Source organism: Pecten maximus, chromosome 2, assembly GCF_902652985.1.
Source record: "Pecten maximus chromosome 2, xPecMax1.1, whole genome shotgun sequence".
NCBI lineage: Eukaryota > Metazoa > Mollusca > Bivalvia > Pectinida > Pectinidae > Pecten > Pecten maximus.
The window spans coordinates 31,696,545-31,724,011 of record NC_047016.1 but is presented as its reverse complement, the minus strand read 5'-3'; the positions used below and the strand labels follow the sequence as shown (position 1 = coordinate 31,724,011).

Sequence of the window (27,467 nt, the reverse complement as noted above, 5' to 3'; positions counted from 1 at the left end):
CAGAGTAGTACGCGTGTAATAATGCATAGTGTCTCAGCCACACTCCTCCATTCTTGATTGGTCAGGGGGCATTTTATGATTTATGTTCGCTTTCGCTCTCTGCGAGCGAATGTGAACGTAGCCCCAGGAGTATTGTGGATGACACTCCCCAAATCGGAACTAGTAAGTAAGTAAGCTGCGATTACTGACGAATTTCAGTTTAATGACGGGACAATTGTACACATTGTTTAAAAACTAATCTAGGGACTTTTATTTTCAGTTATCATTTCGTCTAGTGGTTATTAACAAAATAAGACAGAAAAAAGATATAATTGCTTAGTTGCTGGGCCACTATCGGCATTTAAAAAAGAACCAAATACCGATCAAGAGAATAAAACCAGACGTTCCGAAGTGTAAGCGTCTTCCGCTTCATCAACGACACCCGTCATACAAATGTATGTCACGACGACACCCGTCATACAAATGTATGTCACGACGACACCCGTCATGCAAATGTAGGTCACGACGACACCCGTCATACAAATGTAGGTTACGACGACACCCGCCATACAAATGTAGGTCACGACGACACCGTCATACAAATGTATGTCACGACGACACCCGTCATACAAATGTATGTTACGACGACACCCGCCATACAAATGTAGGTTACGACGACACCCGCCATACAAATGTAGGTCACGACGACACCCGTCATACAAATGTAGGTCACGACGACACCCGTCATACAAATGTAGGTCACGACGACACCCGCCATACAAATGTAGGTTACGACGACACCCGTCATACAAATGTAGGTCACGACGACACCCGTCATACAAATGTATGTCACGACGACACCCGTCATACAAATGTAGGTCACGACGACACCCGTCATATAAATGTGTCACGGCGACACCCGCCATACAAATAAATGTGACGACGACACCCGCCAAACAAATGTGTCACGACGACATCCACAATACAAATGTAGGTCACGACGACACTCGTCATACAAATGTAGGTTACGACGACACCCACCATACAAATGTTTGTCACGACGCCACCCGTCATACAAATGTATGTTACGACGACACCCGCCATACAAATGTAGGTTACGACGACACTCACCATACAAATGTAGGTCACGACGACACCCGTCATACAAATGTAGGTCACGACGACACCCGTCATAAAAATGTAGGTCACGACGACACCCGTCATAAAAATGTAGGTCACGACGCCACCCGTCATACAAATGTATGTTACGACGACATCCGTCATACAAATGTAGTCACGACACCGTCATGCAAATGTATGTCACGACGACACCCGTCATACAATGCAGGTCACGACGACACCCGTCATACAAATGTATGTCACGACGACACCCGTCATACGAATGTATGTCACGACGACACCCGTCATACGAATGTATGTCACGACGACACCCGTCATACAAATGTAGTTCACGACGACACCCGTCATACAAATGTAAGTCACGACGACACCCACCATACAAATGTAGGTCACGACGACACCCGTCATACAAATGTAGGTTACGACGACACCCGTCATACAAATGTAGGTTACGACGACACCCACCATACAAATGTTTGTCACGACGCCACCCGTCATACAAATGTATGTTACGACGACACCCGCCATACAAATGTAGGTTACGACGACACTCACCATACAAATGTAGGTCACGACGACACCCGTCATACAAATGTAGGTCACGACGACACCCGTCATAAAAATGTAGGTCACGACGACACCCGTCATAAAAATGTAGGTCACGACGCCACCCGTCATACAAATGTATGTTACGACGACATCCGTCATACAAATGTAGTCACGACACCGTCATGCAAATGTATGTCACGACACCGTCATGCAAATGTTTGTCACGACGACACCCGTCATGCGAATGTATGTCACGACGACACCCGTCATACAAATGTATGTCACGACGCCACCCGTCATACAAATGTAGGTCACGATGACACCCGTCATGCAAATGTATGTCACGACGACACCCGTCATGCGAATGTATGTCACGACGACACCCGTCATACAAATGTATGTTACGACGACACCCGTCATACAAATGTATGTCACGACGACACCCGCCATACAAATGTAGGTCACGACGACACCCACCATACAAATATATGTCACGACGCCACCCGTCATACAAATGTATGTCACGACGACACCCGTCATGCAAATGTATGTCACGACGACACCCGTCATGCAAATGTATGTCACGACGACACCCGTCATGCAAATGTATGTCACGACGACACCCGTCATACAAATGTAGGTCACGACGACACCCGTCATACAAATGTAGGTCACGACGACACCCGTCATACAAATGTAGGTCACGATGACACCCGCCATACAAATGTAGGTCACGACGACACCCGTCATACAAATGTAGGTCACGACGACACCCGTCATGCAAATGTATGTCACGACGACACCCGTCATACAAATGTAGGTCACGACGACACCCGTCATACATTCTCGAATGAGAACAAGTTTGCAGACAACGTAACCAATACGCATTTGAAAAAAACCGCTAATCACGTTCGACTACAATTCACAAAGATTATGTCGACCCATAAAAACGTTCCCATGGTCGACATCAAACTGCATCTCTTGGAATCATTGTTATGGCTCACCTGGTCCCAAAGACCGGTGAGCTGAGGTCATGGCGTGGAGTCCGTCAACTTTTCCTTTATATCGCTACTAGTCATAAAGGACTGAATAGATTTTGGCCAAATTTGGTCATAAGCATCTTTGGGGATGAGCGGGGCCCAATATGGAAAATGGAGATCAATCCTGTAAATCGCTACTGGTTGGATTTGACCAACTTGGTCAGAAGTATCCTTGAGGACTAATTTTGCATAAATGATGACTCTTGCGCTTAGTGGCCTGAGGGTCGGCCCTAATGAGGAATATTGCAAAGTTTAAATTTCACACACAAAAAAAACCCCAAACTTTCACACACAACTTTCCGTCTTACCTGACCAAGAACAACAGCTGATGAGTAAAACATAGAAGTTTAAACACAGCATGATCGTCATTTTCTTGGGTTTGACAGCTATGTGTGTCACCAACACCGATTATATACATCCAGGTCAGGGGTAGAGGTCAAAACAGGACTCTTTACACAGGATCCTTGGCATGCGACCCCCTCCCCCTCCCCCTCCCTCCCTTTAAATCCACCAGTAGATACAGGTTTGAGGTTAATTTGAGGGAGTGTAACCTGTGAGGCCAGAAATATATGAAATATGATTTACTGTGTGTACAACTACTAGTCAAGTACCAATATAAAAGTTTCTAGTCTACATATGGTTAGTGTGACGTAACAGAACTGACTGCAGTATTTTCATGTCTGACCACATAGTCCATATCAATGGAGTATTAACAGTTCACAGTTGAAAGGAATTAATATAAGCTTTAAGCTTGTTTTCCGATCCCAAATTATAAAAATGTATGTATATTTGAATGAATTTTGAATGAAAATATTGTTAAACTAATTATATTATAATTACATTATTAATAGTTTGATATAGCTAATTCAAGTTTTTTAAACCTCTGATGAAGTGTATTTTGAAGTGTAATTTGCTACAAATATATCACTAAAGTGTGGAAGCGAGTTTGTTAATGAATACTATTTTGTTGTTAAATTCAAAAACGTGTCTGTGTGATCTGTCGGTGAATGTCCTAAGACAGAATCATATCCATGACACTTTGACAGAAATGGCAGCGTAAAGAGTGGAAAAGGCGAAGGTTGTTCAAACATCTTTGGAGTATTTCAAAATCCACAATCCATTCATTCCACTTCTAGAATAAACAACACTTAGTACCCCAAAATGACTGGAGCCCTGACCTACTTCGGATAAAAAGTTACAGAACAACTATAAACAGCAATAAAAAAACGATGTTTGTAAGGATTCTTATGGAGTTCATCTTCAGAAAACACGAACATCATGTAGGAAGGGTTACCCTGGTTATCAAGCAAGCTTTTGTTTGCAAACAGTAAATATAATAGTGTTTACAGACGATAGCCAACTTATTATCCCTCACAAACGGAGTTTGGTACGTACGTGTGTTACACTTATTTGTCAGCGCTCTCACGAGTTCATTTTTCAAGAGAATTTCAAGAAATTTGTTACATAAGTTAACTATGGCAATATCTCGGAGGATTCAGAACCCGTGCCCCTTTATTTACAGAGTTATTGCCCTTAGTTGATTTCACTCAATTTGACTTTGTCAGCGCTCTCAGCCTCTCACGAGTTCACAGTTTCCTGAAACTTGATAAGGGGTTTCCTCTGGCTATATCGGATGAGTTCGAGTTTCAGAACCCGCGCTCACATATTCAAAGAGTTATTGCCCCTAACTTGATTTCACTGGAATATATCTTAATGTGATATTATTATAGAAATATCTCGTATGAGTACAGGTATCATATTCTGCACTCCCTTTGTTTACATTTTTGATTCTAAGCTTCGTCATCTTTTAAGAATTATGAACCTAATGGACTTAATCCACTCCGAAAGTGAATCTAATGAAGCATGTCCTCTTTTCTTACATATTCTTAAACGGAATTCATAAGTATCTTAAGATTCATATTCCATTTAATGGAAGGAGTCATTCGATAATTCAGTCCCTTCCTGAAAAACTCTCATGCATTATCATTTTAAATAACGCGAAGTTCACCAGTTACTTCGTCTCACACTAGACCGATGTATCGAGAAGTAGAATAGAAACATGTCGCAGAATGTTGTCCAAATGTCGTCCTAATCAGCAGCAGCATACTACGGGTAGTTTTGAGTTTCTCAACTTCATTAATAGACTTATAAGCTCACCTGGTCCGAAGGACCAAGGTGAGCTTATGCCATACCGTGGCGTCCGTCGTCCGTCCGTCGTCCGTCCGTCCGTCAACAATTGACTTCTTCTTCATAACCGCAGATCGGAATTTGACCAAATTTGGTCAAAAGCATCCCTATAGGGTGGAGACTCAAAATTGTACAAATGGTGGGGCTGACCCCCCAGGGGTCTAAGGGGCGGGGCCAAAAGGGGTCAATTTGGCTAAATTGTTATAAACGACTTCTCCTCTGAAACTAAGCAATGTATATTGCTCATATTTGCCTGGTAGCATCCCCTTGGGGTATAGATTCAAAATTGTACAAATGTTGGGGCTGACACCCAGGGGGCTGAGGGGCGGGGCCAAACAGGGTCAATTTGGGTTAATTGATATAAACAACTTCTTCTTTGAAACTGAGCAATGGATATCGCTCATATTCACCTGGTAGCACCCCCTTGGGGTAAGGATTCAAAATTGTACAAATGGTGGAGCTGACCCCCCGGATGGCTGAGGGGCGGGGCCAAACAGGGTCAATTTTTCTAAATTGATAAAAACAACTTCTTCTCTGAAACTAAGCAATGGATATCGCTCATATTCGCCTGGTAACGTCCTCTTTTGGTAGGGATTCAAAATTGTACAAATGTTGGGGCTGACCCTCCAGGGGCTGCGGGGCGGGGCCAAACAGGGTCAATTCGGCTAAATTGATATAAACAACTTCTTCTCTGAAACTGAGCAATGAATATGGCTCATATTTGCCTGGTAGCTTTCCCTAGGGTAAGGGATTCAAAATTGTACAAATGGTGGGGCTGACCCCTAGGGGGCTGAGGGGCGGGGCCAAACAGGGTCAATTTGGGTTAATTGATATAAACAACTTCTTCTCTGAAACTGAGCAATGGATATCGCTCATATTCACCTGGTAGCATCCCCTTGGGGTAAGGATTAAAAATTGTACAAATAGTGGGGCTGACCCAAGATTCTAAAAGTTTTGTAACTGTGACCGTTTCAAAACAATAGTGGAACTTGCAATAGGTATGGTATGCTTATTATAATGTTTTGTCTTCGTTTATCTTATAATATCCGAAATAAATGTCGAAAAAATATACTTGCATGCGCATATGAAACACTTTCATGACGTAAATACTGATTGTTTGGATTTTAGATTATGCAAATACATAAATAGTATCCTAGAAAGTTGTCATGACAAATTCCAAAGCAATACCTCGAAAGCACATGCTTCTGATTACGTTACACTTACTCCACGTGGAGTGTACGTAACGTAATCAGAAACCTTGACTACCGAAGATGGCCTCTTGGGGAGGTATACACATTGTTTTTCAGCCGCTTTATATATTACTCAATCGCAATTTACATTACAAAACCACATGCGTATTAATTACTCGTATGTACAGCTGTTGCAGTGTTTCTTGTAATTAAGAAAACTTGGAAGCAGTCGGTTTAGAATAACGCTAAGAAATGATAGGGGTGTTCATGGTCTCGAAAGTGTGGAGGTATGTTTGTATGTTTGCTTGGACAGGCTTATTGTGAAGAATATTACGGATCGTAGAAGGCGACTAAAAGTGGACTCCCTGAAGAATCGAGAATTCTATCTAGGACATCCTGAACTCATCGGGTTTTGTTTTTTTTTGTTTTTTTTAACGTCCTATTAACAGCCAGGATTTTTTAAGGACGTGCCAGGTTTTGGAGGTGGAGGAAAGCCGGAGTACCCGGAGAAAAACCACCGGCCTACGGTCAGTACCTGGCAACTCATCGAGTATTGTCGCTGAAATACACAAATACCCTGTAGTAATGTAGATTCCCCGCGGAGTTCCGGATGCTATCTAGGGGACATTGAAAAGAACAAAATATATCTTCTGTCCCCATTGCAACACTTTGTATCTTCCTTTCCCAACTTTTGTTTCTGTTCTTTGCTTTCTTACACTGTCTTCTCGCCACCCCATTTGACCCTGTTGTTACGGGGACGTTAAACCCCTAAAACAAAACAAACTGATGTTAATAGTATTTATTCTTTTGTTGGCATTCCTGGAGCACTCTGGCCAGACATGAAAAGTCTAATTTGTGTAATATCATCAATCAATTTATGGAATCTACAAGCTAATGTCCAAATGTCATCAATAACAACTATAGGCCGATCCTCTTGTAATGTAGGTAACACTGACGGGGAAGCGAATACAAAACCTATTTCTCTCTAGTGTTAATCATAACAACCAAATTATATGATCTTTTTATTATTACTAACCCGTGGTAGAGTATAGAAGTCCTGTACAACAAAGATGACAAAGTGTGGGATAGTGGAGCGCCCATGGTCACAGATGATTGTCAGGAGCTCCGAGAACTCGGATGGTCGATGAAAGTGAGATTTTCGCGAGTGCTAATGGAATAATGATGGGTGGTCAAGCTTACGTAATGTTCATTATTAATTAATAAAGTCATCAGAAAAATAGGTTTTTAGAGACGATACATTGCATGTTAAATAGATGTGGACAAATATGTTTGTCCTACAGCCGTCTTTGGTCAGGACTGACACTTTAGAAGAAAAGAAACGAAATATACAGAGGTGAAAAGATGTGAAGTTTTTTTTATGACACTCGGTTTTCTTCCAAAGGAAGACCTCTCGCCCGCTCCCCTCTGGGCCAACAAGAGGGATTAATATACTTAATACAAGTTAATTTAACTTGTTTCACAATCAAAGTTTACATTTGTTATTGTTAATTGTTTCGTCATCAAGTACATGTTACTTGTTTGATACCTAGTCCATGTGTTTGGACAATATATGCACACTGACATGAACTGCAGCAAATGTAGAAGCGCTAGGGTGAATAAAACAAGAGGCCCACATGGACATTTCAGTGCTTATTGCAAAATACTCTAATTTAAGTTATATATCAAATATTTTCCTACTTTTGAACTGCCCCTCCCTACAATGGTTCAAACTACAGGTGGACTAAATCTTGTCATTCTTGAAAAAGTAAAAGCAGTGTTAAGTTTTTGTTTTTGCTATATTTTCCACCAGGGGTTCCACGCCCTCCTTTTATACAACGTTAGATCTCTTTTGCCCAATAATGTTCCAGACAGATGATGGACCCTACACCATCGCAAAACATACCGGCCTTTTGTGCCAGGTGACCTAATAAATTGTTAATACTATTATTACAAAGGGCTACAACTCTGCATGTTACTGTCGAATAATTTCCATTTCCATTTTCAAACTCGTCCAACATCTTGTTAATATTTGGCTACATACAAAGTTTCATCAAACTGTATTGATATTTACTCTAGTTATCCTGTTCACAAGTCCAATGATAATATTATTACACTCTGTAAGTTAGTGTCGAATAATTCCATTTTCGAACTTGTCCCAGATCTTGTTGATATCTGACTGCATATACAGTTTCATCAGACTTGGTTGATATTAACTTAAGTTATAGTGTTCATAAAACAGTTGTTGACAGACCGACGGACACTGGACGCCACAGCATAAGCTCACCTTGGTCCTTTGGAATTAATCGCAGTTGTTACTCAAGCCAGCTTAATCATTATGACTTCAGAAATGTATCCCTATATCAATGAGATAATGTTCTGAAGATTGAATATCTTCTTGACCATAAAATCAGAGGTACAAATCTTCAGTTTTGTAATTTTAATTGTGGTTATGGAATAACATAAATAAATCTACTGCTGTCATTACAACATTGGGGATATCTATTATTTATTTACCAGTGCTATCTCAAATGCCTTCACAATACCTTACTTTAGGCCTCTGTGCTTGTGAGGTTTGGGACGGATGCTCTCAAGCTGATTCAGAAAAGTTAGAGCGGGCTCAGCCTGAAGCAATAAAAAGAATAACCGGGTTACCATCTTATACAAGAAAGGAATCTTTATATTTCGAAACAGAATTGGAACTCCTTTCAGACAGAAGAGCTAGAAGAAAACTTCAATTACTATATAAGATAAACAATAATATGACTCCAACTTATCTATCAAACTTATTACCACCTTCAGTAGGCGATATTAATCCATACACTTTAAGAAATAAGGACAACTTCAGAATTCCAAATTACCGACTTTCCACTACAACTAACTCCTTCTTGCCCCCTACTTTAAAAACCTGGAATAACTTAGACGACAATGTTAAATCCCTACCTCTTTCTTCTTTTAAACTAGCTCTTTCCCAACCTATCTCTACTAGTCTGCCTTGGTACTTAAATTATGGTGAAAGAAAGTTTAACATTATACATACTAAATTAAGACATTAGTGTAGTTCCCTCAGAGATGATCTTTTCCTGTAAATTTAGCACAGGACTCTATTTGTGTAAACTGTGGCAATATTTGTGAAAATGTCCATCATTTCTTTTTTGAGTGTCAGGGATATTTTACTGCCCGTGCTGAAATGCTCCAAGCTTTTAATGACTTAAACACACATGTAAATTTAAATTTATTACTTTATGGAAATGAAAACTTGGCTTTGGAAGTAAATTGTTATGTATTTGAACATGTGCAGTCATTTATAAAGTCCAACAGAAGATTTTGAATATAATATACACTTGTATATCTTTATTATGTACATTGCATGTTAAATTAAATTATTCATTTTTTTTTTTTTTATTTTCTTCCCATAAATGTTGATTTTACTATATATTATACCTATGTCATCGTTTGTAAATAATAATATATTTATTGGAGAAGGCTTCATAAGTTGGAATCCCTTTGTTCTTACAATAAAATATGTTTAAAGTCAAAAGCCTCTGTGCTGAGTGTTCGCCAAATCAGAATGACACGAGTATATAAACTGGTATTGACGGTAAACAATGGTTGGCCCATTGTCAGTATATTAATATCATCATAATTATGGCACAGTGTCAAAGTTTTGGACAAGTTAAATAAGCCATTAGTTGGCCCCATCATTTGTGGACATTATATGTAACATTGGTTGTTGTGGTGTGGACGTCAAATGCTACCTGATATGTCTATAATATCTGGTTGTTCAACATAGAACTTATGTGTCCTGATAAATAGAATACATGTTCTCCCTCCACAGCAGTACTGAGCAGGTTCCAAACAAACAACAAACACAGTACTGAGCAGGTTCCAAACAAACAACAAACACAGTACTGAGCAGGTTCCAAACAAACAACAAACAGAGACAATATTTTTACCAATTAAATTTTATTATGTATTATTTACTTTTTCTTTTGAATTTTTTTTCATGTTTTATTTGATATAAAATGAACATTATCAATGAGAAATGTAGCTAATGAATGTGAAATCCACTTGTGTCGTTGATCAACACATTCCGTCACTGATTGACACACTTAGAAATGATCACTATAACCTTTGCCCCCTCTGACCTTTCACCGATCTATAGAAATGACATACTGGTGAACACGACATGTAACACTTCAATGTGTACTTGTCATGTGTATCAGTACATGTGTGTAAAACTACTCACGTGTAATACTACACACATGTACTTCAATTTAACAATACACATGTGTAACACAGCTCGTGTGTAGCAATACAAGTGTGTAGCTATTCACATGCAACACTGCATGTGTGATCTCCATCTTGTAACAATTTTAAAACACATCACATACATGTGTAGCTTTTCACATACGTACATCAAGCATGTGTAATACATGTACCACATAGTGTACCTGTTACTTAATTCTGAGCAGTCATTGTAAGTAAAAATGTGATATTAAACCTTTGGTAATAACCACAGCTCACACAATATAATTCCAAAACTGAGATACACTAATTCATCATGAAATCAATTTTTTCTTTAATTTTAACTCTGGAAATTTAACATTGTAATGTCGAAAAAAACAAGATATGCCTCAAATCAGGTACATTAGAATTTGTTCTTTATATCACAGCACCCCTGGACATCAAACCCTACATGCCACCTCCCTAGAGAATTTGTGATAGATGTATGTCAATCTACATGGAATATGGCGGGGGAAGGGGTGTTCAGCAGTCAAATAAAGAACATTATAGTGGTAAAGGTCAAGCGTAAAACTCCAGACAAAGCGAAGCACAATGCGGAGCTCTAGATCTATTCAGCAGTGGATGATGCTCCACATACAGGACACAATTTGTTGTACCTTAGTGAAAAATTCTCTGGAGATTCAGTGTTACAGGTATGTTATTGCTGGTGACGGGTACTGTGGCTGGCAGTGCCCAACTAACAGTGCTACAGCTTCATGGAATTACATGTACTATTCGTTTATGCATTGACACTATGACAATACAGTCCCAGAAATATGGAACTTAATCTGCAGAGTACAATCTAACTCAACACTGGACAATAAATATGTAACATAATAACATATTGCAAATCAAAAGAAAAAACACTTGTTGTTGGATTTCATTTTAAATTAATCTCAAGAAAAAACCCATCTTGATACATTTTACACCTTTAAAACATAAATAATGCATTACAGTGTTATATATTTCTGAACCTGTATAAAAAACATGTCAACAATGCCTTTATCCATCTACACAAATTTTAGTGTTTGTCTTTTTGTGTCGCATGGCCAGCAGCTTATTGTGTTCACTGGGACGCTTTCTGGATGTAGTGTAACTACAGCCAGAGACTGTAAAATGTATATAGACTACACACAAGCTTGTATATAATCAAATTTAATAAAGAAAATCTTCTTCTCATAAGTAGCTGGGTTAAAATGTGTGGAAGACAATACACATTCTATTTCAAGGCACATGTCTGAAATCTCTGCACTTAAAATCCAGGATTCTTTAAGAACCATGTGGATTTGAAATGTGATGGCATTTGAAACATGGTTTAAATGATGTCTCCAATCTTAAGTAAAATAATTCTAATAAGCATTATAAAACTACAACATCACATACATGTCGGCAATATAACATATCTAGTACTGTTACGAGTTTACCAAATATAAATGAATGCAGCACAATGAAGAATGGCAAAAAATATATTAATGAAACTATTGGAAGACATATTTAGACCACAGTTGTGATGCATGTCACAGTTACATGATCATAAAAATCTGAAGACATGGACCACATGATCTATCATAAAATACTGTCCTACTGTTTTGTTTCTGAGCTAATATTTAGACACAAACAGCCCAAATACACTGTAAAAACTGGTACAACAAAGTCACAATGTAAGTAAAATTATACTTGTGATTTCTGCTCCTCTATGATTCTATAGGACACACTGCAATACTAGAACATAGAGGAACACAAATTACAAGTCTAATTCTAATCTGATTGCTGAAAGTCACAAACTTAAGGAATTTACCCTTAAGCTTCTCTTACTGGGTGTGCAATTGGATTGAAGGACTCTGCTATTCAACAAAGACTTTACGCTGACCTGTAGTAGACCCTCCACAGCCACTTGCCTTGTCTGTCAATACACCAAATATTTTTTGTGTGTGGCATGTACCTGTGGTAAGACTATATCGGCCGTAAAACCTGACAGACAGAATGGTACAACTATTCATTGAAGACCTCAATCAGACCGACAGGGTGTCCTCAATCAGACAGACAAAGGAGACTGCCATTTAGAGCCCAAACTGATTATATGATGATGGCCAATCTCTTAGTTGAGGACTGAACTGACACAGGATGACCATCTTTACACAGATTACCTCAACAGGCATCAGGCTCTTGCTAACTGAGTACCTCAACAGCCATCAGGCTCTGGCTTACTGAGTACCTCAACAGCCATCAGGCTCTGGCTTACTGAGTACCTCAACAGCCATCAGGCTCTGGCTTACGGAGTACCCCAAACTGGCAGACAGGAAGATTCCAACAAAGTTAGACTAAAAACCTCCCCCAGTTATTGAGGAACTCACTTTAGGTTAATTTCATTTTTTTAGTCTGAGAACAAGTTACATACAGTATGAAGCACTACCTGGTGGTAGGATTTTTTTTTTCAAGTTTCCAAAAATCTTTGAAAAATGACAAACCCTCTGCATTGAAAAGAGAAATAAAAGCAAAGAGGTAAAATGACGGTTATCTAAACCGTATTTTTTTTTTTCACAGAAAGATCAAACATTCATGACTTTACCTACATGACCATAATTATAAGATCATAACCGGGGGTATTAGGTCTGTACTGTCTATTGAACAACAGAATACACAGCTAGGAATTACAGATAGCGCCTGTGTCCTGCATGGAATGACTAAAAAAATCAACACATCCAATGATTGCACATTCCTGTCTGTTAAAAAGACATATTCCTTAAAACTTATTTTATCATAAAAAATTGTGATTATCTCCCTTCCACTGGGTCCCAGATGAACAAGGGTAGTTGTTATTACAGCTACTGCAGCTTTCCTCCACGTGTTGGTTTTATCTATGTTCTAGGAGTACTGAAAGCGTGGGTGACATTTCTCGATACATAAACAACTATGAAAGTTTACCCTTAAGTTTTACTTCAATGAGTTCTGACACTCCCAGCATGACTTAAATATTTGCAAATGCAACAAAACTATTTCATCTTTAAAACTACTAACCATCATATAAAAATAATGTTAAAAAAGATCTTTCATTGTTAAATCTTGAAAGCTTTTTAAAAAATCAGTGTTATCCTTCCCTTTTAAAACTTTGCACAGAAAAATAGCTTAAATACCTTTCCATGGGCATTCCTGAAATGTCTTGTGAAATTAAGCATCCAAATTCTTGTTTATCTGAATATAGAGTATCTTAAATTTTCAAAACATTTGAAGACCCTTTCATTTTATTTTTGTACTAGTCACCATTGCAATAATGGTTTTATTTCTTACAGCGAGCACTAATAAAGCACTGGTCCCCACCACCCTCGTATAACTAATCAGTTCACCACCCTCGTATAACTAATCAGAAACATTTTCCCACGCGACACACCAAAATATCCCATTCTGTTACCAAGTGGACTAGAATAGTTTGGGCCAATCATGAAATAAACGGACTGACCACATAATTTGTTACGAAAATATAGGGGGGGAAAATATACGAGAATGAAAATTGCACACAACATATAAAGCAGCCTGAATATCACATTACAGAAGAGAACAAGCTGAAGGCTCATCAAGGAATGTCAGGTGATGGTGCTCACCTACGCATACAATACATATACTGGCACATCAAAACATATCTTCATCAAACAAAAATAATGCATTGCTTTTGTTCATTGTTTCTATTATGACAAGTGGGACTTGAGTATTCTTCATTAATGACCCTGTAAACACGTGTGAGCGAGTCAAACGTTAACAAACTTCTCTCAAGTATTCTTCATTGACGACCCTGTTAACACGTGTGAGCGAGTCGAAAGATAACAAGCTTCTCTCAGTCCACTTTACACCCTGTTTCCATGAGTAACTAAACAGTAACCATAAAGTATCGTACATCACAGGTGTAAACAGACTGCCTACTGAGTATCCACAGGGTATATGAGGGTATCAAGGAGTATTTGAAGAGTATCTAGTACTGTGATTCCCATGAGAATCCACTGAGAATCCATCACTTGTCCTCCACTGGGGTCAGAGAAGCCAGTAGGCTGGTAACCATGAACAAAGCTGCGGTCGATGCTCTACAAAACATCTGTATTTGGCACAAATGGCTCTAGGTCAGAAACCACTAAGCACAAGCTGACTGCTATGAATATTGGGAAACCCCAACAGAGATTTCCCCGTGTCTGTGTACCCTGCCAGCAGACACTGGTTTGAGACGACCTTGAGCTAGGGAATGTCAAGGTCAACCTTTTTTCATGGTCACTGGGTTTATCACAGTTATGGCGACTTTTCCGAGTCCAAGCACGAGGGCCTTCAATCAAATGACATAAGGTTTGTAGGGGTCTGAAAATACATAAAAGGATTATGGATATGAGGACTCAAAATCAAAAAAGTTTGCACTATATCTGTAATACCTTGGCAACTAGAAATTTAAAAATTATCCTCATCATCACAGTAAAAAAATGTTCAGGCAAATAAAAGGACAGGTGCTACAATGTATTTTCAACCTTTTGGTTGTAAGAGGCAGTCCTAAATCTTTTTTTGTTAATTAATAAGGACTGACCTTTGGTAATAGAAAATCCATTTTGTTAATGATTACAAGCCTGTGGTTATAAGAGACAGTCCTAAATACTTTTTGCTATTGAGGACTAATCTCTGAACGTAAGAGAAAGTCCTAAATTCTTCTTGTTATTGAGGACTAACATTTGGTTATAAGAGACAACCCAAAATACTTTTTGTTATTGAGGACTAACCTCTGGTTCTAAGAGACTGTCCTAAATACTTTTTGTTATTGAGGACTAACCTCTGGTTCTAAGAGACTGTCCTAAATAGTTCTTGTTATTGAGGACTAACCTCTGGTTCTAAGAGACTGTCCTAAATACTTTTTGTTATTGAGGACTAACCTCTGGTTCTAAGAGACTGTCCTAAATAGTTCTTGTTATTGAGGACTAACCTCTGGTTCTAAGAGACTGTCCTAAATACTTTTTGTTATTGAGGACTAACCTCTGGTTCTAAGATACTGTCCTAAATAGTTCTTGTTATTGAGGACTAACCTCTGGTTCTAAGAGACTGTCCTAAATAGTTCTAGTTATTGAGGACTAACCTTTGGTTGGAAGCGTTTGGTGGCCTCACTGAGATGTCTACACCATGTTAATGCCTGGGCCTGACTGCCTCCTCGGAACTTGTACACATTACCTGTAACACAACATCACAGCTGTTCAGTTTACATAACTCAGTATATTACAGATCGACCAGGAACTTAAACAGGCACTGACCACCCTTTACATAACTCAGTATATTACAGATCGACCAGGAAATTAAACAGGCACTGACCACCCTTTACATAACTCAGTATATTACAGATCAACCAGGAACTTAAACAGACACTGACCACCCTTTACATAACTCAGTATATTACAGATCGACCAGGAAATTAAACAGGCACTGACCACCCTTTACATAACTCAGTATATTACAGAATGACCAGGAACTTAAATAGGCACTGATCATAGCATTAGGTACTAAACGTGGTTATCCACTATGATATACTGCAGTCACACAAGAGTAGGATTATCATCCTGTAGTATGTACAAAACTAATACTAAAAGCATCTGCTCCATTCAATATAAACCTTTTTTTTTTTCAAAATTAGAGAATTTGTTTTTTGAAATAACAATTCCTTATGAAATCTTGAAATCTTATCAAACAAAATTTCTAAAATTCCAACAATTTCACAAGAAGACTGAGACTGCCAATTTTAGCATTTTACATAGCAAAACATTAACGTTCTTCTGAAACTGTAGATAGTGAATTATGTTCTGTGTCAGTTTTATCCTCTGGTATCTACAGCATTACCAAATCTTTCTCATAATTAATTAATGTCCTCATAGCTTACCCATAATGTCTCCACAAAATTTACCCATAATTCCCAGACAAACAAAAGCATTAAAAGTGTGATCACCTACCTTTCATTGGGTCTGTTAACTGGAATGCATCTGGTTGTAGTGGATTATCTCCCATGACCACCATCCAGCCAACAACAGATGTCATCTTACTGGGATTGGTTTTAAACTGAAATAACAAATTGTTGTAAATGATTTGTAAAAAACTTTAACAACATGTAGGTAAGTCTTTTAAAAATAATTAGAAGAAATTTTAGGGGCCAAATTAGATTGTTTAATTGAATTACAAAGGCACATTTTCATATACTGACATATATATTAGTACAATGTACATGTATAATTATACATTGCATTATAAACACAATGCCTTCTGCATCTCCCATCCAATATTGTTAGTTTGTTAGTTAAGGAAGTTACTCACAGACTGACGGTCACCGCCCCGTAGTGACTTGGCTGGGTAATAGAGTAGTGACGTCCCCCACAGTGCCACCCAGTACCTTGTCCACGACGTTACCTAAAAATAGAAACAAGTATCATATCTCTGTAACAGGTATTATATCTCTGTAACAGGTATAATATCTCTGTAAAAGGTATTATATCTCTGTAACAGGTATTATATCTCTGTAACAGGTATTATATCTCTGTAACAGGTATTATATCTCTGTAACAGGTATCATATCTCTGTAACAGGTATCATATCTCTGTAACAGGTATTATATCTCTGTAACAGGTATTATATCTCTGTAACAGGTATTATATCTCTGTAACAGGTATTATATCTCTGTAACAGGTATTATATCTCTGTAACAGGTATTATATCTCTGTACAGTATTATATCTCTGTAACAGGTATTATATCTCTGTAACAGGTATCATATCTCTGTAACAGGTATCATATCTCTGTAACAGGTATCATATCTCTGTAACAAGTATTATATCTCTGTAACCGGTATCATATCTCTGTAACAGGTATCATATCTCTGTAACAAGTATTATATCTCTGTAACCGGTATCATATCCCTGTACAGTATCATATCTCTGTAACAGGTATTATATCTCTGTAACAGGTATTATATCTCTGTACAGTATTATATCTCTGTAACAGGTATTATATCTCTGTAACAGGTATTATATCTCTGTAACAGGTATTATATCTCTGTAATAAGTATTATATCTCTGTAACAGGTATTATATCTCTGTAACAGGTATCATATCTCTGTACAGTATCATATCTCTGTAACAGGTATCATATCTCTGTAACAGGTATTATATCTCTGTAACCGGTATCATATCTCTGTAACAGGTATTATATCTCTGTAACCGGTATCATATCTCTGTAACAGGTATTATATCTCTGTAACAGGTATTATATCTCTGTAACCGGTATTATATCTCTGTAACAGGTATTATATCTCTGTAACAGGTATCATATCTCTGTTACAGGTATTATATCTCTGTAACAAGTATTATATCTCTGTAACAGGTATTATATCTCTGTAACCGGTATCATATCTCTGTAACAGGTATCATATCTCTGTAACAGGTATCATATCTCTGTAACAGGTATTATATCTCTGTAACAGGTATCATATCTCTGTAACAGGTATTATATCTCTGTAACCGGTATCATATCTCTGTAACAGGTATCATATCTCTGTAACAGGTATCATATCTCTGTAACAGGTATCATATCTCTGTAACAGGTATTATATCTCTGTAACAGGTATCATATCTCTGTAACAGGTATTATATCTCTGTACAGTATCATATCTCTGTAACAGGTATCATATCTCTGTAACAGGTATTATATCTCTGTAACAGGTATCATATCTCTGTAACAGGTATTATATCTCTGTAACAGGTATCATATCTCTGTAACAGGTATTATATCTCTGTAACAGGTATTATATCTCTGTAACAGGTATTATATCTCTGTAACAGGTATTATATCTCTGTAACAGGTATCATATCTCTGTAACAGGTATTATATCTCTGTAACAGGTATCATATCTCTGTAACAGGTATTATATCTCTGTAACAGGTATTATATCTCTGTAACAGGTACTATATCTCTGTAACAGGTATTATATCTCTGTAACAGGTATCATATCTCTGTAACAGGTATTATATCTCTGTAACAGGTACTATATCTCTGTAACAGGTATTATATCTCTGTAACAGGTATTATATCTCTGTAACAGGTATAATATCTCTGTAACAGGTATTATATCTCTGTAAAAGGTATTATATCTCTGTAACAGGTATTATATCTCTGTACAGTATTATATCTCTGTAACAGGTATTATATCTCTGTAACAGGTATCATATCTCTGTAACAGGTATCATATCTCTGTAACAGGTATTATATCTCTGTACAGTATCATATCTCTGTAACAGGTATTATATCCCTGTACAGTATCATATCTCTGTAACAGGTATTATATCTCTGTAATAAGTATTATATCTCTGTAATAAGTATTATATCTCTGTAACAGGTATCATATCTCTGTAACAGGTATTATATCTCTGTAACAGGTATCATATCCCTGTACAGTATCATATCTCTGTAACAGGTATTATATCTCTATAACAGGTATCATATCTCTGTAACAAGTATCATATCTCTGTAACAGGTATCATATCCCTGTACAGTATCATATCTCTGTAACAGGTATCATATCTCTGTAACAGGTATCATATCCCTGTACAGTACATATCTCTGTAACAGGTATCAATCTCTGTAACAGGTATTATATCTCTGTAACAGGTATTATATCTCTGTAACAGGTATCATATCTCTGTAACAGGTATCATATCTCCGTAACAGGTATCATATCTCCGTAACAGGTATCATATCTCTGTAACAGGTATTATATCTCTGTAACAGCTATTATATCTCTGTAACAGGTATCATGTCTCTGTAACAGGTATTATATCTCTGTAACAGGTATTATATCTCTGTAACAGGTATCATATCTCTGTAACAGGTATTATATCTCTGTAACAGGTATTATATCTCTGTAACAGGTATTATATCTCTGTAACAGGTATTATATCTCTGTAACAAGTATCATATCTGAACTCTATTTTATCATTTCTTAAAATAACACTATAATAAAATACAGGTTATTCTTATTTATTTTTTATTACTTTCTAGGTTTTTTTCACCCTTTTCTTTGTCAGGTCAGTTTATCAATGATACAAATTTCCAGACTTTATTGTAAATGTTTACAAACTGAAAGCCCCAATTATCTCCCCTACACCATTACTCACTGTAGGTTTCTTTCCCTCTTTGAGAATTGTTTTCCTCCGTAAGCACCCTTCACAAGTAAAGCTCTGCTGGAAATTTTCCTGTATGTCTTCTGACTCTCTCCAGGTCATACTGTAACACAAGCAGTATATCAGTAAAATACTTAAGACTTCAAATTATACACTATCCTATACTCTTTTTCCATAAGGCAGAAGAAATATTTTTATATCAGTTTTTAATGATTTCTCTCAATTTTAATAGAAATTAAAATGATTTTTATATTATTTTAATGGTTAATGCATAAAGTAATGCTTGTAGACATTCAAATGCATCTTCTACTTCATATAAACATACAAATCAAGCCCATGTATATAAATACTCTGTTTTTCTTTCAAATCAATTCAATTTAAGACTATTTTTATAGCATGTAACATTATAGTGCCTTTTTATTGGACAGACACCAGGTCAGTTTACTTACTGATTTCTGGCCGGCCAGAACATCTCGGGTTGATCACCAGAATTTGTGTCAAATACTTCTGATCCCTCAGCTGTGAATTTAAAATTAATTCCTTTATCAGAACATGAACATAAACCTTCATTCATTGTGTTCAGTTTTTTTTTTCTCTTTTTTCTTTTCTTTAAATAGACAGATGACTTTTACTACTACGTCTATTTCTATCTACAATCTGTAAGTTTGGTATTTCAATCTGCACAAATAACTAACGCACAGTACATCATGTCACTCTATATTATATCACAGCCTTACCAAAATCTGATCTTTTCATCGTTTATAAATGTTGTATATAGGCAGATCAAGCTTATGCAAATACATGTATAAGCAAGACAATTTGAAAATAAAGCAATATGCAAAATTGTGTGAAGTGTTCAAAAGCAGCATGAAGTATACTGATCAACATAGTAATCACCAATACAGAAGCGTTGTGTATGCAAAATCAACCTTCAGCATACATGTTACACCGGGAAATGAAATGTGTGAGAGTCTAGAGACCAGCCACCGTACCAACTCAGGCTGGTGAGAATTTCCGTTAAACTGGTGGTAGGGCATGTGCTTAGTTTTAATCTCTTGAATTTTAATCAAAATTTCAGACAAAACTAAAACTTGAGACATGCCAAGCATTCATGATAGGATGAAAGAGAGATTGAAGTTAGGAACTTTTTGTAAAGAAAAAGGATGAAGTCATATCTTGAAATGATTTTGGATTAACAATAAGATTTGTCTTAATTTAGTTAGTTTCAGAGAAATAAGTTTCTCCATTCCTAAGCATCATTTCAATATACATGTAGTGTAATAGGATGTTTAATACTGTTGTTGGGAAGAAGTGTAGATATTATGGGATGTTGGGTAAATGTAACAGTGTAGCCATTAAGAGACACATTCATTGTAATAAGTTTGAGATCATGCTGATCAAAAGGATGACTTTAAGATTAAACATTGAATTCCTTACTTCTGGGAACATCTCTTAAATGCACTGAAATCAGAAATACTTATTTTTGCCATAATCTATCATAAGATTTCCACAATGATTTTGAACAAAGTATGAGTTTCATAGTAATTCAGACACAATATTTTTTCCTCTTGATTATGTTTTTTAGGAAATTCATTGACCTTTTAATCGTGGAGATCTATACAACATTTATTAAGGTAACTTGAAATAAATTGTTTTATTGCCATTCATAGTTTAATAAATTAACTCACAATATAATGAATGAAATATTAATGTTCTTCCGTCACCTTTGATAATGCTTCAATCTATATAACTTTTTCCATCTACATGTACTCATAAAATTAATTTCTAAATATATTTACTTCAAGATTTCATGTCAAAGATATTCACATGACCTCTGACCTTTCTTCTTTATGATTTGCTACTTCCACCAAAAATGATGATAACATTAGCATATTTTAAACCTTTAGTTCACATCAGCTCTATCTGTCCTGTCTAACATACCATATCAATCCACAAATAACCCCTTCTCCCTTTTGACCAAATTAATTTTGAAATAGAAAATGAGGTTCACAAATAAGCCCTCCCCAACCTGTAATACTAACTTTTACACTAGAGGAAGGGGCTTATTTCAGGATAAATATGGTACTAAACATTTACCGTATACTTGAGGAGGGGGCTTATTGAAGAATAAATATGGTTTATGATATTGTGATGGATGAGTGGTGAGTGACAAGTTGTGAGAGACAATATGTAAAGCAAGCGTGTGACGTACTGGTAGTGGTGGAGAACTTGCCGCATATCGACCCGTCGCTGGACGCACACGGCGATTCCTCCAGTACACTGTCGTCCAGTAGGTGGCGAATACCCTGGATGTACGGTGCTGTTGTCTTGGATGGCAGACTGAACGTCTTTTCTGCTGTCTGCTTCTGCTGCCCGTTGCTCATGAAGCTAAATAAAACATTTCCTCTTAAGTATGAGTACAAATGTTAAACGGATGCCGTCTGATAACTTAATTAGCAGGTGTAACACTGAATATATCTACAAGTACTAAAAATTAACACTGAATATATCTACAAGTACTACACCACAAATATCATAATTATATAGTCTGATTTTTAAAGTAGGTGTGTTGTACTGATTATGTTTTTATATACTTTTCAGTTGTAGAATCATAAAATATACACTTGTAAGTAGAGAAAATCTCATCTTTCTAATTCAGTCAAGAGAACTGTTTGTGTATATGACCACAGGATTAGGAGGTAGGATGAAATGAAGAACAGGGAAACCTACTTGGCACTTAAGCTTTTGGTCTTCCTGTGGCACTGGACTTGTTTTGTTGTGGCAGCTGTGGCACTGGGAGTCAAGTGATTACTGTGGCGTGGTTCTGTTGCTGGGGAAGGAGGTGCCACCATTATCTGTACATCCTCCTTGGATGTGGACAGGGTTGACATCGGTGGCTCCACCTTCAGAGAAAGTCTACAAGAAACATTTAATACATGGTTTATTGAAATTAATCCCATACAAACATACTCAATCAAGAGTTCATTCAGGAGAAGTATATTGATACTAAGTACAATGTGTATAATTATTGACTTTGATTAGGTATGACAAATATTGTTGTATATTTAAGCATTGAACGGCTTTCAGTTGGCATTCATAGTCAATATGAATGCCAACTGGACAGAGGCAAATTCCATGAAGCGCACTAGCGCTTCATGTTGAATTTGCCTCTGTCCAGTTGAAAGCCGTTCAATGCTTATATTTACCATCTGCGATTTTTTATTTGTCGTGCGATTTTTTTTGGAAATTTTCAAATTCAAATTTCAGTCGGCAGTTCATAAGCTGGTGAACTCGCAACTGAATTGGTAGGGTTATATAGTGGCAGTGCCATACAATGGTAAATATAGCGATATGTAATGAAGTTGACCTGTCCTTCACTTACTTGTAATTGTCATCCTCTACAAACTTCTGCAGCTCCTCGATGTACCTCACGGACCGCAGGTAGTTCTGGACATGGTCGAGCACAGGTAAGTGATCTAATGGGGACGCAAAAAAAACTTAATAATGATAAATTTATTCAGAATCACCACTGACTTAAAAAACATGACCCCACAAGGTTTAACAATGCCATAGAACATTTATAATGCTAGCCATGATAATGGAACTTTGTCAGGTGTTTTTATCACAACTCTTTTAACCAGGAGGAGAAAAGTAGCCCATATTATTAAATTACACAAGACAATATATAACCTCACTCAAACCCTGATACCTCAGTTCACAAGCTTGACGTTACAATTGTGTCAGACCTACCATATGATGACTGTTGGAGATCTGCAATCACACGCAGGATGTTGTTCATCTGAATGCGCCGCGGGTGACTCTCCAGACCACCAGAGTGGGGGTGAGCGACATCAATATAGATCAGGTCAGTCAGGTATAGACCTAAAATATAAATACCTTCCAATAAGAAACATTTATATTACAAATACATTAACTCTATCTTCCCTATTATATACAGTATTTATCCTCTAATAAGCCCCTACCTTAGTGAAAAAGTTTAGTACCATCTTATCCTCAAATAAGCCCCCAACCGTACACTTAGTGTAAAAGTTTAGTACCATATTTATCCTCAAATAAGCCCCTCCCTTAATGCAAAAGTTTGGCATCGAATTTTATCTCTAATAAGCCCCTTCAGTAGTGTGAAAATAAAGTGTTAAAAGTTAAGACAGGGCTAATCTGTGAAGCACTTTTAGCTCACAATTTTAGAATTGATGATTCTGCAAAAATGGGGTCTTTTTTGTGGGCAGGGGCCTATTTATGGATGAATACGGTATACATGTACTGTACTCACAGCAGCTACTCCTGGTCAAACAACTTGTAATCAAAACTGTTAAGTTACTCAGGATAATGAAATAAGGGAAAGCTGCATTGGTATTTAAAATATGTGTGGTATTAATTAGACTAAATGTATTTGAATTTTGAAACAGACAGGAATGTTGTGGAAAAAAAACTATATTGATTTTCTTCCTAAAGATGCGACAAGAGAGAAAAAAATTGAAAGTTGTAACAATAATTAAATTGTTCACTTCAATCAAATATTCATTCCAGGGTGTTGTACTTTGAATTGTTTGCAATCAGAAAATGTCATAACTGAGTTTGCATTCGCTAAAGAATAATCAATATCAATTCATCAAAAGCACACCGATCTGACAAGTTGTGTTGGAGCCTTAACGGCTGCACCAACACACGTTATGTAACACACATGTCGTATTAACATGATCAAACGATACAACTTGGCTCTAACATGCGTTCAATTATGGACAACTTCCTGGCATATTTCACAAAAAGCCGTTTGCAGCATGTTAAATCGATCAGGGGAAATCCCCTTTACTGCAGGATACAAACTTGTAGTGGTGGGAGACAGTACTGTGTGATAAACTTTACATAGAAATATACATGTAGGGAATGAATATTTAGCAGAATAATAAGTTCAATCATTATTGGTACATAGTCATCAACAGAATCATAATGGTAAGATTTTGAAGAGGGTTTTTTTTATGAAAGTTCTCCTGGAAAAGTTCACTCAAGTTCATTAATATTGACATGGAATTAATAGACAGAAAACTATCCACTAGCTGCCAGTTAGATTAATAGATTCCTTACAAGATGCTTAGTATTAACCCTTCATACACTAACTATATTGCTCCTGTTGTATCAGAAATGATTTTCCCATTAGTCTTCATGTAGTAGCTTGTGGCTACCTCTTTCAACACTATTTGGGATTCCAATCATATACTATCCAGAGCAATTCTGAGTAAAGCCTCAAGATTAGTTGCCCTATAATAAGCCAGATTCATCTTGAGGTCAGTTTCCTGTAGTAGTTGGTGACTACCTCAGTGAACAACAAATGGGACACCAATTGTAAGCTATTCATATGATAGAGTGCCTTTCGAAAGGTCAATATAAGAGAAGTAAGATTCTTCTACGCTGTACTGACCTAGATAAGGAACACAAGGGTGTTTAACATTGTCCATATAGTCTCGTAGTTTCTGTCGATTACTGTTCTCTGAAAACAGATCTGCAATCTTCTCGTATGTGGACTTGTCTCGCCGAGACAACATCTGAAAAACAATATATTTTTTCATTCAGTCAAAAGGATCATACTTTCAACAAAGTTTATGAGGGCAGTAACTTGAAACTTCTACAATAGCTGATAAAAAAGATATACATTACAAAAGTTTCTTTTGGATAATAACGAATGAGCATGTACACAACTGAATGTACCATCTTAAAAATACTGCACTTGAGTATCAACTCAATCAAGGTAATAAAAAAAAAAAGAAGCCCAGTATTGCTAGATGTCAAGTAGATTCTATAACCGCCAAACACTTTAAATTCTCAGGGTCGTAAAAAGTCCTGATTATGGAAATGAGGTGAGGTTTAGGTCATTGCAGTTTGTGGTCTACTGTAAGATGATCAGAATCACAAACATTCTCCATACCTAGTGACCAATTACAAACTTAATGGAAGTCTAGCAGAAATTCTATCCATCAAGGCTCACTGTTTGTAATGCAATCCCTCTGTCTATTACAGATTCAAGCTATCTTATTTCCTTAGGCCAAAATCCCATCAGTTGTATACAATATATCTCATTACCTTGTAGAAACCTATTAGTGGTTACAAACTTTGGATCGTTACCTAGCTGTACATGTATGTAAACAACCTGGGTATACCTTGAACTGATGCACAATGTTTTTAAATCAGCAAGGTATTTCTTTAGCATTAAAAACTTGGAATTTTCTGATTACAAGTAAATTGATCGCAAGTAAAGCTTTCCTTTCGTACTGTGTACTTAATGCCACAATTCTAAATATTTGCTTCATGAAATAAGAAAATTTGACTCAGACACTAAATGTGAGTAAACTCTAGTTTGATGGCCGTGTTTCCTTACGACAAAACAATTGTGAAATCCTCTGTAGACCAAATTACACTTTGTCACTTACCATCCACGTCTTGGACAGTCTAAATATTGCTGCACTTTGTAGTGCTGACAGCACCGCCATCACCGCATGTAAATTATTTAAATCTAAAAGTTTCTGAAACATAATACAAAAGACAAAATTGTACTAACAGTTAATGAAAGTGTTAATATATTTCTCACAGTTTCTTTTGAAATAAAATCTTTATATGATAAAGAGTAAGTTAATTAATGAATTAAAAAAAATATAAACTTTTAAGCAAATATATTCATTTATTCGCAAGGGAAAAATCTCTTTCCTGTTTGGTTTTTGTATATCAGCAAAGTTTGAGATTTTCATTACAGAGAGGGTATAACTTAAATTGACACTGTAAGTGTCATCTTACCTTTGCAATTTTTATATAATGGGCTAATACATCTGACCTAGTTTTTAATGTCTGGCAGGTTAGAATTTCACGTTGGACCCAGAAATTCACCTGTAACGAGAAATCAATACACAATGTCCTGAAGGTGTTAAATCAGACAATGCCTCATAACAGCTAATCTAACATGGACAAAACATAAACACAGCCATAAACACAGCCAAACCCGGCTTTATTTTCCAGTTCACAGCTTCCTTGGCCTCAGTTTTTAGTCTAGTAAACATGTATCCAGTTACACACCATCCCAGCCTTCAGTTCCCTGTACAAACAAGCTATACATCACACAACCCATTCATCTTGTTGTCCCCAATATCTATACCCTTGATATCCCCACTATCTATACCCTCAATATCTAGTCCACAAAGAAAACTCGGTGACAATTGCAAGCTTGAAAAATTATGTCATCTTTTAGGAGTAGCTCAATGAATGGGCAAAAATAGATTACTCTGCAATGTTATGAATGGCACAAGACACCTGTGTAGAATATTATTTACTGTGGAATTTAGAAATGGGCTTGGATACTAATGTGGATTGTAATTTATTTTGCAGAATTATGAACTGGCAAAGATGCATAATTTTGTTTAAGTGGATTGTCACAAGTTGCAAATTTATGAATGGTCTAAGATACAAATGTGGATTATTATTTACTTCACACTGTTATAAATGAGCTAAGACAGGGGTGTGTTCAATGTTATTTTATATAAAATGTTTCTGAAATTTGGTTATAACAATCTTTTTTAATTCAAAGTCTTATTAAGGGTCTTATAGTAATATATTCTGGTTTTACTCAGGCATCTACCATTTACATTACATATGACAATAACTATTACAACAGAGTATTTTGTGATAAGTATATAAAATAAGGGTTTTCCTTTACAACTGGTGGAACTAGGAAGCTCAGCTGTTACATATATATATATAGTAAATCACTGGTGTTTCTGTAACTATCACAGAAAGTGTCACATAAACAGATGTGGAAAGTCTGATGTATGACTGCCCTTGACAGCAGTTCTATAGGAGTAGATACAGTCTGTGTAAATCAGCATTACTATACAGGTAAAAGGGATGGGACATGTTTGTTTA

The 27,467-nt window shown here is 36.8% G+C and overlaps 1 protein-coding gene across 10 annotated transcripts in view; it reads right to left on the bottom strand.

Annotated features, from left to right (window-relative positions):
- Positions 1 to 10,029: 10,029 nt before the first annotated feature.
- LOC117321788 (ras-specific guanine nucleotide-releasing factor RalGPS1-like) overlaps positions 10,030 to 27,467 on the bottom strand; it is a 101,901-nt gene continuing 84,463 nt past the window's right edge. For 8 of the 10 annotated variants that reach the window (XM_033876351.1, XM_033876358.1, XM_033876357.1 and 5 more), the window contains 14 exons: positions 26,349 to 26,438; positions 25,988 to 26,080; positions 24,982 to 25,105; positions 23,295 to 23,426; positions 22,927 to 23,020; positions 22,275 to 22,460; positions 21,757 to 21,932; positions 20,982 to 21,005; positions 19,994 to 20,063; positions 19,539 to 19,647; positions 16,688 to 16,780; positions 16,330 to 16,435; positions 15,468 to 15,559; positions 10,030 to 14,707 (listed from right to left, as the gene is read on the bottom strand). In XM_033876351.1, the coding sequence (XP_033732242.1) occupies positions 14,678 to 14,707; positions 15,468 to 15,559; positions 16,330 to 16,435; positions 16,688 to 16,780; positions 19,539 to 19,647; positions 19,994 to 20,063; positions 20,982 to 21,005; positions 21,757 to 21,932; positions 22,275 to 22,460; positions 22,927 to 23,020; positions 23,295 to 23,426; positions 24,982 to 25,105; positions 25,988 to 26,080; positions 26,349 to 26,438 (1,419 nt within the window). In that variant the 3' untranslated portion in view covers positions 10,030 to 14,677. The remainder of the gene's footprint in view (positions 14,708 to 15,467; positions 15,560 to 16,329; positions 16,436 to 16,687; positions 16,781 to 19,538; positions 19,648 to 19,993; positions 20,064 to 20,981; positions 21,006 to 21,756; positions 21,933 to 22,274; positions 22,461 to 22,926; positions 23,021 to 23,294; positions 23,427 to 24,981; positions 25,106 to 25,987; positions 26,081 to 26,348; positions 26,439 to 27,467) is intronic. The other 2 variants (XM_033876352.1, XM_033876353.1) reach the window with 2 other exon arrangements.